Below are 14,246 nucleotides of genomic sequence, written 5' to 3'. Positions count from 1 at the left end.
TAAGCAAAATACTGCAGATACTAGAAATCTAAACTAAAAACAGAACTGCTGGAAATAGGCAGCAGGCCAACCAGCAGCTGTAGAGGGAGGAAATAGAGGCCCAGGCTTCTGTACCTAGGCCAGGTGCGCAGAGATGGGAGATTTCCCAGCTCTGCAAATGCAACCTTTAGAAATGTCCGTCTGTAGGTCGAAATTTTGGTTGGGAAGGGGAGGCAGAAGGAGGAGTCAAGACAGGTGCTCCCAGAATAAGTATGTGGAAAGCCCGCCGCTGTGTTCCAACACCATGTTCAAATAAATTTTAAAAAGAATAAAATGAAAGCAGCCCTCTGGCTCACACTCCTACATGCTCGCTATGCCCCATCAATGTCAAGCTATGCCAACCCTCCCAAATAGCCTCTCATACCCCCTATGCCAACTTAATGCTAACTGCTGCCTACCCATGCCCACACCCCACCACCCTTTTGCCTTTACCTTCTCCATGCTAACTCACCTAGTATCATTGGACAGTTCCTTGGCAGCTTTAACAGCTTTGCTATGTCCTTGACAGCTAGATAATTAATTGACAGCTCAACAGCTTCAACGGGTTTTTGCTTAAAAGAGGACATAACTATGCTCTCTTTTAACAATCCCAAGGAATGCTTTAACTCTCCCAAAGGTCTCCCAGGACCCCATCCAAAGGGAAATCTTACCTCTTCAAAGGACTAGCCTAGTTATCCAAATGAATCCACCAAGTTCAGACCACCTCTGACCTGATCTGCTCTGTGCACATTGGGACTCATGCAGCTGGGCACAAAAATTGGAAGTCTGTGGAAGCAGCTGGTGACCTAAATGGCTAGCTGCCTTCATGAATTGTGTCTGCATGAATCCTGACGTGACTCAAGGCCCACCCCTGTGCAGTTGGGAAAAGCCATGTTCAGAGGTAGGACTTAGAAACTTTGGCCATTTCTGCAATTTTCGCCATGACAGAAAGTCTCTCTGTCTTCATGAAAATCTGGGCCAGAGTTAAAGTTTCAACTCAGTGGCCTTCCTGATGTTCTGATGGAGTATACAGAAGAATATTTTTTTTCCCCATATTGGCCCTGGGGTTTTTCACTCTGGGTTTTCACCTCTCCCTGGAGATCACATGGTCTGGAATGGGGGGGTGGGGGTGAGTTAATAGGTTGTAATGAACAAAGCATCGTAGCTGTGGGGGACAGCTCGGTGGATAGGATATTGGTATGTAGATAGGCTGGAAAATTGGGCGGGGATCCTGGATTCAGGATTCAATCCTGGACCGGGGAGCGGCGCGGGCTTGGAGGGCCGAAGGGCCTGTTCCTGTGCTGTGTTGTTCTTTGTTCTTTGTAATACAGAAGCAAGTTACAGCATCTGATGCCACCACAGTTAAGTTCAGACAATTCAGTAAATACCAGGAAATGTACCAGGAATCCTCATGACCTGCATGGTTCAGTTTTGAACCATGTGATTAATCTACCCGTTGAGGAGTAGCTGGAGCCACAGTATCAAGGAGCTTATATTCCTTCTTGGAAATAAAACCACATCATTCCCAAATGCCAGAGAGTCCAATCCCCTGTCTTTATCTAAAGCACTTTTCCATGATTGATGCTGCTATTAAAATCATGAGGGAGTGAAACAGCTATTCATTTGCCCACTCTCCCACCTGAAGATGAAAGGCTGCAGATAATGTGCTTCACCACATGAACTGCAGCAGTTCAAGAAGGCAGCTCACCACCACCTTCTCAAGGACAATTCGGGATGAGCAATAAAGGCTGGCCTAGCCAGCGAAGACTTCATTTTGTGAAATAATACATTAAAAAAAACGTGGAATGTAAAAACACAATGATATTGTGATTTCTGTCCTGTTCATGTTTGTAAGAAAATTCTGTTGAAATAAGACAGGAATATCTTAAAATGCTGCAATGTTTCCATTATTTGATCAGTGGCATCCAATGGAAGTCATCACCAGTGCAGAATGAATCTGAAACAGTTGTACATTTTAAAATTTGATATACTTTTAATCACTTCGGATTAATGGGAAGGAGAGGCACCAGATTATTCTAGAAATCATGTATCGGGTCCATGACATTTTGAGTAAAGAGCTACGTGCACTAATGTTCATACCTCCACACTCTTTAATAGCAGTGACATTGTTCTACCTGAGCAGCTTTGCTTCCATTAAGGAGAAAGATTAGAAAAATAATAATTATTGTCATTTGAACTTGTTTACTAGCTTTGCATTAAAGTCCCTTACACAGATTGTTGCCCTGTCCATATGGAACTCCTGGATCTAACAGCAACACAGTGATGTGCATTATCACACACGAGGCTTGAGATGCTCAAGGAAATAAAGGCTTTTATTTACTATTACAACGAAGCTACCATGTATAGTACACGATCCCAGACTGAGGGGTCCCAGACAGAGCAGTGACCTTTATACCTCTCCCAGGAGGCGGAGCCCGATTGGGATGTACCATAATAACTATAATACAGGTGTAACAGCCCAACCCTAACCCCAACAGCAACAAGTAGAACAACCCATCCCTAACCCCAACAGCAACATATATACATACTCATAGTACTGGCCAGACCCTGGCTCAGTACTACCTAGTGGGAACCAACGATGGTTCACCACACACAGTAAGAAGTTTAACAACACCAGGTTAAAGTCCAACCTGGTTGGACTTTAACCTGGTGTAGTTAGACTTCTTACTGTGTTTACCCCAGTCCAATGCCGGCATCTCCACATCATGTCTAACAGCAACAGACAGAGACAGCTGTGGGCAACAAGATGGTGACACAGATCCACTGCTGCAGCAAATTAGGCACCTTCAAGAACCTGAACATGTTTCTTCAAGCTAAACCCAATTCAAGAAGAACTCATTATCAATTTTAACTCTGTTTCCTGCCTGACAACCAACCAGATTGAAAGGCCAGTCAGCTGCCCACAGGAATGTTATTGGTAGAAGGCCACAGCCAGAAACTGTGAGCCCAATCATGTCCTGCATATCAAATTCCCCAAATTATACTGTTTTGACTAAATAGTTTATCATTCTATTAGTTTTCTGGTTAACCTTTCTGCATTGGTTGGACAGGATAAGCATCACACATAGCCAGCTACATCTCTTTGAACTTCATTCTAGATTTTTTGAAAATCATTCATGTGTCGCAGTTTTCTTTCTTTACATTTGTCTGCCATTATTTTGCCTGCACCTATTTTTGTTCAACATATTCCATTAGACGTGTTTACATTCTACTATCTCTCCTAGCTTGCTATTATTTGACCATTTGACTAAGACATTGATGCAAATTAGAAACAGTCGGGAGTCCAACATCAAATTCATTCCCAATCTGACACTTTGAACAAGTGTTCATCCTTTTCTCTCTTTCAGTTTCTCATTCATCCCTATGCTTTAGCTTGAACCTCCCCAGCTTTGAATGTAACCAATAGTCTTTTATGTAGAACATATCAAATGTTTCTTGGACTAGAGGTACACAATATCACAGGGTTTGCCAGAATTCTGCTTAGCTGTCTCTTGTCCGCCACCCCCTGAAATCAAGTGGTTGCTCACTCAACCCAAGTCAAGATGGTGTGACTTGGATAAAAACATCAAGATGATGAGGTTCCCAAGCACTCACTGCCATTGCACTTTGGGATGATGGAAGTCAAGATTTTGAGAAATGAAGAAATCCATAATACAGTTCACAGTTGTGAGATCCAATGTTATTTTTAAGGGTTGGTCAACTTTTCCTGTTTGGGTTAATAGAAGTGCTATGTTTGATTTACCTCGCAATGTCATTATATACATGTGACTCGGTGATGTTTTTTGGGACAATTTGTGTTGTTGTCTTGTGTACTTGAGATGAGGAAATTGATTTGATCATGAACTGCTTCCAATTTAATAGACAATATAAATCTTTCATTGATTTTGTTCATCCGGTGCTCTATATGGGAACTGCAACGCCTGCATCTTCTATTCATATTCCGTGAGATAAGGGTGGGCGGTGGTGGAGGATGGAACCTAAGATCTTCCTTTTAAAAATTATTTACATAGACTTTTATTCATTCAATACAGATCCCTCCCTCTGGAAAGCACAATCTGCCTCCAATTGATGGCCCAACGGACTCTGAACGTGGTCCAATTCTCCCTGTTCCTAAAGGAATTCGACCTGTGTTGAGCAAGTACAGGATTGAGGTAGGCAACCGTTGGCACATTGTCATAGACAAAGTAATACATTTGCCCTGATTTTACAGTCAGAAGCAAAGGGATACTACATGCATCTAACCAATCTTGACAAAAGTTGCCTGCTAAGATTTAGAGCATAGATTTATTTTACTGTGGCAACATGACTTTGAATTTGTCACCACTTCTGGCATTGAGCAACAATGCGGGCAGCAGGCAGACTGATCAGCCAATCACATTGAAGAATTCTCATAGACTGCCGAGCAGAACATAACAAACAGAAATAATTCACCACAGTTTAATTAATGTGCAAAGAACAAAATTACGATTGGGACATACACATGGAATTAAAGTAGAAGGTGAAATACCATAACCAAACTCGTAAAAAAAGAAAAAGGGAAGTGATTTTTATTATTTAAAAAATCATGCACATTTCAATCGTTCCTCGCAGGGAATGAAACCCCACTCTGGGGAAAAAAAATAACTTTTCAGAACCAGAGAGTTAAGATGAGCTTGTATACTGCTAAAAATGAGTTGTACCTGATGGAGCAAGCATTAACATATCAATTAATTTTTATAATGAGAAGGTCGAAGTCCACAGCAAAGTACTGATTCTCCAGTGATTACATCTGCAAAGTTTGCAACAGTCTACGCTGTGGAGGAGCAGAATATCACGGACAGCAACTTTTGTGTTTAGCTGCACATCTGTGGATGGCAGAATTTTCTGTCAGTTTGACAGAGTAATGGCGGTGAGTGCTGGCAGCCTTACCATCATTACAACCACAAAATCCAGATCATAATTAAATGGAAAAATCACAGGTTAAAGTTTGTTGAGTATTTACAGCTCATCACTATTTGACCCAAGTGCAGTTAGAGTGCACCTGTTGCATAGTAGGCTTGAATGGGTAAGAGTGACAGGTCATCCTGAAGGACCCTGATGTACTGGTTGGGTTGTTGTAACAAACTGGCAGCATTCAGCGCAAAAGTCAGACAGAAGGAGATGCTTTTTCTGAGTGATATAGTTAGTGGTGAGGGTGGGGATGTTGGGCAAGGACTGTGTGTAAATAAGATAAATGGTGTGGCACATTGGAATATTGGGGTACTAGGATATAAAGTGGTAGAATGTGAGTTTGTTCCAACAATTAAGGCCCCTTCCTCAGGTAGGCTGTTCAAAAAGCACTCCAAGCAGATATAGGCGCCTTGTCAGAAGAAAGACGAGGCAAGTGACAGAGACTGTCCAGGCTTCCCTCCAAATAGGCATTAAGAGCAGCATTGTCTACCTAATCTCCATGGGAAAAGATACATATGAGCATAGAAGTTTTTAAGGCAAAAAAAAGGTGCTTAATTTTGTTATTCACTAATGTTCACCAAATATTAAAAGGCGTATTTGACCTCTCCTTTGCACTGAATGAAGATCTCACATGTCATTCAAACAGAAGCCTGATAACTACATTACATCAAATAGAATATTGAGTCAGCAAAAACTCTGATTTTGAACTACAGGACAACTTATGCTTATACAAACTGCAAAACATGACTTGTAAATATTAGTTTGTGTTGATATGGATGCACTTTCCTCTTTTTATTCCTTGCAGATTCTCTTTTGGGGTCTCAGAGATCTCAAGCGTGTGAATCTAGCACAAGTTGATAGACCACGAGTTGACATTGAATGTGCTGGAAAGGGTGTGCAGTCTGCGGTTATTCAGAGCTACAAGAAAAATCCAAATTTCAGCACTTTGGTCAAGTATTTTGAAGTGGTAAGAACTCACTACTGCAATTGTCTATAATTTACGTATGACCGTGGGACATGTAAGTCAGGTGACCTATGCTTTATGCCTGATAGTATTTTCTGCCAACAAATCTGCCTTTAATCAGTTCAGCATAACACCTCCCTGTTTTGTGGCACAGTGGTTAGCACTGCTGCCCCACAGCACCAGGGACCCAGGTTCGATTCCAGCCTTGGGTCACTGTCTGTGTGAAGTCTGCACGTTCACCCTGTGTCTGCTTGGGTTTCCTCCAGGTGCTCCGGTTTCCTCCCACTGTCCAAAGATGTGCAGGTTAGGTGGATTGGCCTTGGTAAATTGCTCTTTAGTTACCTTTAGTTTTGTTATTGTCATTTGAACTTGTTTACTAGCTTTGCATTAAAGTCCCTTACACAGATTGTTGCCCTGTCCATATGGAACTCCTGGATCTAACAGCAACACAGTAAGAAGTCTAACAACACCAGGTTAAAGTCCAACCTGGTTGGACTTTAACCTGGTGTTGTTAGACTTCTTACTGTGTTTACCCCAGTCCAACGCCGGCATCTCCACATCATGTCTAACAGCAACAGACAGAGACAGCAGTGGGCAACAAGATGGTGACACAGATCCACTGCTGCAGCAAATTGGGCACCTTCAAGAACCTGAACATGTTTCTTCAAGCTAAACCCAATTCAAGAAGAACTCTTTAGGGCGGCAGGGTAGCACAGTGGTTAGCACTGCTGCTTCACAGCTCCAGGGACCTGGGTTCGATTCCCGGCTTGGATCACTGTCTGTGTGGAGTTTGCACATTCTCCTCGTGTCTGCGTGGGTTTCCTCCGGGTGCTCCGGTTTCCTCCCACAGTCTAAAGATGTGGGGGTTAGGTTGATTGGCCATGCTAAAATTGCCCCTTAGTGTCCTGAGATGCGTAGGTTAGAGGGATTAGCGGGTAAAATATGTAGGGATATGGGGGTAGGGCCTGGGTGGGATTGCGGTCGGTGCAGACTCGATGGGCCGAATGGCCTCTTTCTGTACTGTAGGGTTTCTATGATTTCTATGATTTACCCAAGATGTGTAGGTTAAGGGGATTAACGGGTAAATACATGGGGATATGGGGATATGGCCTGGGTAAGACGCTCTGTCAGAGAGTTGGTGCAGACTCGATGGGCCGGATAGCCCCTTTCTGCACTGTGGGCAGTCTATGGATTCTATGCTTCAAAGAATAATTATAAACAAGATGATAGCAGGGAAGGATTATTCATAGTTTAGTCATCATATTTTAAACATGAAATAGCAAACTAGTGATTCAAGTTGTTCATGCCCATAATTGCACACTTTACTATGAACATATCAAGAAGAATAAGAGAAATACGCATCCTATGATGGTGCAGCTCCTTCCTCAATAGGAAGTAATTCCCAGTGGGGGCAAAACAGAAAGATAAGAAAAACCTGTGGCTAATTTCAAGAAAATCTGTAGGAAACATTTCCCCAATCCCTCAGGCAATCAGGACATCTAGGAAGTACCACTAAAGCTTGCAGCTTCAAAGATGCACTGCTTACAATTTTCCATCTATTCCATCAATGACACTCTGGGAAATGTTGCTTTATCACTTCATTGACACACCGGAAATATGCTATGACTCGTTGTCATAAAGTTAACCACTCAAGCAAGTTGATAAATCATCAAAACTGCAGGGAAATGGGCTGCCAGCGCTTTTCATATTTGTTTATTTTTAGAGGGCAAAGGCCAGCAATGACCCATGACTGAGATCCAATAAATTGGAAAGAGCGCAGGATTTACCCTGGATGGGGGACTGCGATGCGATGCAATCACCAAGAATGGCTCAGTGGCACCACTACTTACTGAGCTGGCTGAGTCCTAAAGGACATAGCTGCTGGACTGGGTCTGTGGAAGGTGGTGAGGGAACCAACAAGAGGGGAAAGACATACTTGACCTCATCCTCTCCAACCTGCCTGTCACAGACAGTATCATGACAGTATCGGTCGGAGTGACCACTGCACAGTCCTTGTGAACATTAAGTCTCACCTTCGCATGGAGGATACTTAGCCTCCATCGTGTAGTGTGACACTACACTGTGCTAAATGGGATACATTTCCAACAGATCTAGCAACTCGAAACAGGGCTTCCAAAAGGTGCTGTGGGCCATCAGCAGTGGCAGCAGAATTGTATACAACCACAATGTGTAACCTCATGGCTCAGAATATCCCCCATTATGATCAAGCCAGGGGATCAACTCTGGTTCAATGGTGAATGCAGGAGGACATGCCAGGAGCTGCATCAGGCACACCAAAAGATTAGGTGTCAGCCTGATGAAGCTACAGCACAGGACTGCTTGCATGCCAAACTCATAAGTAGCAAGTAATAGACAAATCAGATCAAAGCTCTGGAGTCCTACCACATCCATCCATGAATGGTGGTGGACAATTAAACAACTCACTGGAGGAGGAGACGCCACAAATTTTCCCAAACTCAATGATGGGGGAGCCCAGCACATCAGTGCAAAAGATAAGGTTAAAGCATCTGCAACAACCTTCAGCCATAAGTGCTGTGTGGATCTCTCAGCCTCTTCCGGAGGTCCCCAGCATAACAGACGCCAGCCAATTTGATTCACTCGATGAGTTATAAAGAAACAGCTGAAGGCACTGGATACTGCAATAGCTATGGGCCCTGACAATATTCCATCAATATTACTGAAGACTTGTGCTCCAAAACTTGCCGCTCCCCTAGCCTCCCTGTTCCATTACAGCTACAACACTGATATCTACCCAGCAATGTGGAAAATTGCCCAGGTTTGTCCTGTACACAAAAAGCAGGACAAATCCAACCTAGCCAATTACAACCCAATCAGTCTACTTTCAATCAACAGTAAAGTGGTGGAAGGAGTCATCAACAGTGCAATGGAGCGGTACTTGTTTAGCAATAACCTGCTCACTAAAGCTCAGTTCCACTAGGGCCATTCAGCTCCTGATCTCAATACAGTCATTGTTCAAACATGGACAAAATTACAGAACCAGAGATGAGGTAAGAGTGGAGGCAACATCGAGGCAACATTTGACTGAATATGGCATCACGGAGTCTGAGAAAAATTGGAGACCAGGGGGAGAACTCTCTGCTGGTTGGAGTCATACCTAGCACAAAGGGAGATGGTTCTGTTTGTTGAAGGTCAGATGTGCAGGAATTCCTTGGGGTAGTGTCCTAGGCCCAATCATCTTCAGCTGCTTCATCAATGACCTTCCTTCCATCATAACGTCAGAAGGGGGGATGCTAGTGGATAATTGCACAATGTTCAACAACATTGGATACTCCACAGATACTGAAGCAGTCCACGTACAAAAGCAGCAAGACCTGGGCTATATCCAGGCTTGAACTGACAAGTGGCAAATAACATTTATGCCACCTAAGTGCCAGGCAATGATTATCTCCAACAAAAGAGAATCTAACCATCGCCCCTTGACATTCAATGGCATTACCATCACTGAATCCCCACTATCAATGTCCTGGGGGTTACCATTGATCAGAAACTGAACTGGACTAGCCAGATGTATACTACGGCTACAAGAGCAGCGCAGAGGCTAGGAATCCTGCAGTGAGTGATTCACCTCCGTTTGCAAAGCCTGTCCACCATCTACAAGGCACAAGTCAGGAGTGTGATGGAATACTCTCCACTTGCCTGGATGAACGCAGCTGTAACAAAATTAAAGAAGTTTGACACAATCCAGGACAAAGCAGCCTGCTTGATTGGACCTCACCCACAAGCACTCGCTCACTCCACCACCAATGCACAGTAGCGGCAATGCATACCATCTACAAGATGCACTCTACGAGGAACTCACCAAAACTTCTCAGACAAGCACCCACAACTGCTACCATCTAGAAGAACAAGGACAGCAGATACATGGGAACTCCAGCACCTGCAAGTTCCTTTCCAAGCCACTCACCATCCTGACTTTGAAATCTATCCCCATTGCAGGGTCAAAATCTTGGAATTAAATCCACTGTGGATGTATTTACACCACATGGACTGTAACAGTTCAAGAAGGCAACTCACCACCTACCTCAAGGGCAATTTGAAGCCCACATCCCTTGAATGAATAAATAAAAATAACTAATGGTGCAGTGGTGGGCAGAAAATTCCATTTTTAGTCAGTCACAGTTAGTGACTTCGAAATTGGATCATTTGCTGCTGCACATGCGTAAAGAGGCCAGTGGCAAGATCATGGAGAATTGGTCTGCTGTCCTCTATGCAGGTGAGCTGTGGACAGCAGTCACAAGTCCGGAGGCAACGCCCTGGTTACTTGGGTCGTGGGATTGGTTGGGAGGGAGAGCCCATCAATGGCGGAGACATTTGGCAAGGGAGCAAGCATGAATCAGCTGCAACCTGCAGATTTAAGATGATTAGACAGTCCCTTTCCTCCTGACTCCATGTATAGATATTTTGCACATACATTTTTGCCTGCAGCCTTCAGTAGTCCCTTTAAAAATGGCTGATTTGATTGATTCCTGACACATTTCTCAGGTGAAAAACAATGTCATAAATGACACTGAAATAGACATCAGCCCCTCCCACACCAACACCAACTCCAGTTTTTCACCAGATAAATGAAGACGTAGCATCTACTTTCCTAGTAATCATTTCAGAATGGATTAAATTGCCCTTGTAGATGGGGCTACAGGAACACAATATAGTGCTACAGGAACACAACTTAAGAATACCTTTAAGGGTTCCAAATTATAAAACACGCATTAATAAGATCTGAGTTAATATCTTGGATGTGACGCTAAGTATTGTTTGGTTACAGTAGAGAAAGGTATTGAGAATTTTATATCAAGGCATTCTCAATTCAATCCTCAATGACCCTAATCTCTCATTCTTGTTCCTGCTGAACAGTTACAACTATTGATTTGGTGCTAACGGCTACATGTGTAAGTTATCATTCTTCCCCAAGGAAGATACTACAGCTGCTCAGGATGTATCAGCAAGTAGCCAAACTGAGGCTTGATGAAATCCATCATACATGGCCCTGCCCAATCTCAGTGTAGCACCTTGAAATGAGTATCATAATGACTACATTGGTGCAGCAATCTGATAACTTCAGTTTATTCTCCGGGATGGCAAGCATGCTGTTTTGATTAAAACTTTTCTTTTATGATCCCAATAGGATCTACCAGAGAATGAACTTCTTCACCCTCCTCTGAATATTCGTGTGGTGGACTGCCGAGCTTTTGGCAGGTACACATTGGTTGGTTCACATGCAGTCGGTTCCCTGAGAAAGTTCATCTATAGACCACCAGACAATAAAGTTCAGAACTGGGTAAATGCAGGTATGTCGAAACCTAAGAACATTCATTAATGTGCTCACTTTTTTCCCCAAGTGTCATTACCTGGAAATGTATTCCTTTTGCATATATGTAGTTAAGATCATTCACTAAACCAGGTTATCTGGACTGTGAGGCGACAGGAACCAATTGAGCCAACAATGATCAGTAAACTCAGTACAGGTCACAGATGGATCTTGAATGATTTCTCAACGATCTGGCTTGATTATTTGTGATTTTTGTGTTGACCCTGGATATCAAACACTTATTTGAATTTATGGTTGATATATTGCAAATAGGGGGCATCACGGTGGCACAGTGGTTAGCACTGTTGCCTCACAGCGCCAGGGACCCGGGTTCAATTTCCAGCTTGGGTCACCGTCTGTGTGGAGTTTGCACATTCTCCCCGTGTCTGCGTGGGTTTCCTCCGGGTTCTCCGGTTTTCTCCCACAGTCCAAAGATGTGCAGGTTAGGTGGATTGACCATGCTAAATTGCCCGTTAGTGTCAGGGGGACTGGCTAGGGTAAATGCATGCAGTTATGGGGATAGGGCCTGGGTGGGATTGTGGTCGGTGCAGTCTCAATGGGCCGAATGGCCTTCTTCTGCACTGTAGGATTCTATGATTCTAACCCCTTTGGGCTGACAGTGTAATTTCTTCAAGTCTTTCTTTGCAAATATCACCAAGGCTACCTTCAAGAAACATCCTCCTCATTATGTCCACTTCTCATTCTATTGCTTTGCTATTCCAAATTGTCTGAATAAGAAAAAACTGGCATGGGAAATCACAGGAGGAGATGTGAACCTTGGGTTGAAATAGAAGAAGCTTTCCAGACTCGTTGTGCCTGTTTTTCTTCATAAAAAATCAGAACTAAGGCAAGTCATCAATGTCAGGTCGTTCATCCTGAGTAGACCTGGGCAAGCCTTGTTCTATTTTACTTGATTTATAGATGTCTTGGTAGATTTATCTCTTCTCATTTCAATGGCAAAATTAACTTAACAGAAGAATTTAACAAGCTATCTGTTTTTGATTATTAATTGCTAAATGTTATTAAATATTTTCTATTCAATCTGCTTTCTATTTTGTGTAACTGGGATAATTTATACTTTAATATTTGTTCCATGTTAAGTTTAATAGATTTAGGTAGAAAAGTATTTGATTCCATGATCTCATTTATTTTTGAAATTAGAAACTCTATACTTTAGCTATAACCAGGATTCCTATCTCCTTGTATGGAATTCCTAAATTTGACTGACTACATTTTCCCTACCTATAGAAATGCACTGTACCTCTCTTATTCATATACTCCATGAACAACTCAATGCACAAAAAATATGTCATTAAGTTTAATGAAGGGTCTGATTCTATTTTTTGACACTAGTTGAATTAAAAATTTTGGTAAAATTAACAAACTCATTGCAATTTTGACAATGCCATTGAAAATAAGTAAAATTAGGCCTTGTGGGTTAGTAGCTTTCCACTGTATTTTTAAATATTCCCTACTGCTATATTCCTATCTTTGAGAAAAAATTGCTTTCTTCACACACATGCCAATGAGTTACTCGCTCAAGCTCAAAGTGTGACTGTTCTCTGAATGTAAAGAATTGGTACCTGTCTCACATATACAGCAACACTCAAACTTCTAATGTACAATGTCACAATCATGTCTCCTGTTTAGCATATTAAGTCAGGATGAAAATCTTGTAACCTCCCATATTGTTTATTGGGATCTTACTTCAGTTTTTCAGTAAATTGGATAGGTTTTACGGAAGTTAAAATATGAAACAGTTTCAGTCATTATGGGTAGGATTTTCCATTCTCAGTCCAATTCAGGTCAATCTGGAATAGAAATGTGGCATATCCCATCATTACGGCCATAGCAACACATGGGCCTGAATTTTACAATCTAAAGTCGGACTTGCGCCTGACCTAAATGCAAGTAAAATTGTGCAAAGTGATGCTAGGCATGTGCCCCAACGTCATCACACATGTGCAATACTGAGGTTGGCAAGCACACGCTGGAGTTAGATACGTGGCTACCGACAATTAAAATGCCAATAAAAAGCCTATTATCACTGATTTTACATTGCCCGTGCAATTTTGCACTCGTTGCACGGGTTACAAAGGCAGGCGAGTGTTATGTTTTTATCAATTTGTCATCCAAGAGTTGGATAAAAGGGCCATAGAGCCCCAGCACTTGCATCTCATTTGCCATTTTGCCGCTGTGATAGTTCTGAGTTTTTGGTAGATTTCTTTTGATTGCACTAGCTTTCTAATCTGGCTCACCTACAAACCTGTACCAAAGCTCTAACAAAATAAATCAGTCTAGACAAACCATGGAGGACACTGATTACAAAAGATATTGGCCTTGAAAATCCATGGCTATTTGGCATATTGCCACTGCAAATATATAGGGAGGGAAGGGGGAGGTGGCATGGGGAGGTGGGAGTTAGGTGGTGGTTGAGGGCGGGGGGGGGCGGGCGGTGGTGGTGTTGTGAATGGTGTCTACCAAGTTGGAGCATTCAGCTCTCTGGAGTACAGTAGGTTATGGGCTCAAGTTCCACTCCAGAGATTTGAGCATGTGGGCTTATAGTCCCCGCCTCACTTCCATTTCCCAAGACCTTCCTGCTGGTCAGCCCAGTTTCAGAACGTGGCAAATTCCTGAGGTCCTAGTCAGGGATCACAACGCAACTCATACCTGGTTCTTGGATCCAAGGCCCAGGGCCTAATTTCAAACAGCCCTCAGGGTTTTCATATTGCACTGTCCATTTCGCAGCAGTGACCTGAGCAAGTTGAATTTCTATTCCAACATTCTTTTCTCTGTCATGTTTTTAGATTTCTTTTCTCTCTTCATTTTAGTCAAAAAAGCTGGCGTGCAGTGTGCTTTCAGACATCTGTCAATGGCATTCTTGGCCATCCCAAAGTGTGTGACAAGGTCTCAGGATTATTTAACTTGGGACTTCCTGGTTGCATCCACACCTGGACCAGAAAT

The 14,246-nt window shown here is 42.8% G+C and overlaps 1 protein-coding gene across 1 annotated transcript in view; it reads left to right on the top strand.

Moving 5' to 3' along the window:
- otofa (otoferlin a) overlaps positions 1-14,246 on the top strand; it is a 379,834-nt gene that overhangs the window by 290,142 nt on the left and 75,446 nt on the right. Inside the window, exons 28-30 of the mRNA XM_078213737.1 lie at positions 4,071-4,190; positions 5,774-5,935; positions 11,100-11,262. Coding sequence (XP_078069863.1) covers positions 4,071-4,190; positions 5,774-5,935; positions 11,100-11,262 — 445 coding nt within the window. The remainder of the gene's footprint in view (positions 1-4,070; positions 4,191-5,773; positions 5,936-11,099; positions 11,263-14,246) is intronic.

Source organism: Mustelus asterias, chromosome 5 (genome assembly GCF_964213995.1).
Source record: "Mustelus asterias chromosome 5, sMusAst1.hap1.1, whole genome shotgun sequence".
Classification (NCBI taxonomy): domain Eukaryota; kingdom Metazoa; phylum Chordata; class Chondrichthyes; order Carcharhiniformes; family Triakidae; genus Mustelus; species Mustelus asterias.
Note: the sequence above shows the minus strand (reverse complement) of the source record. Positions and strands in the feature narration are given on the sequence as shown.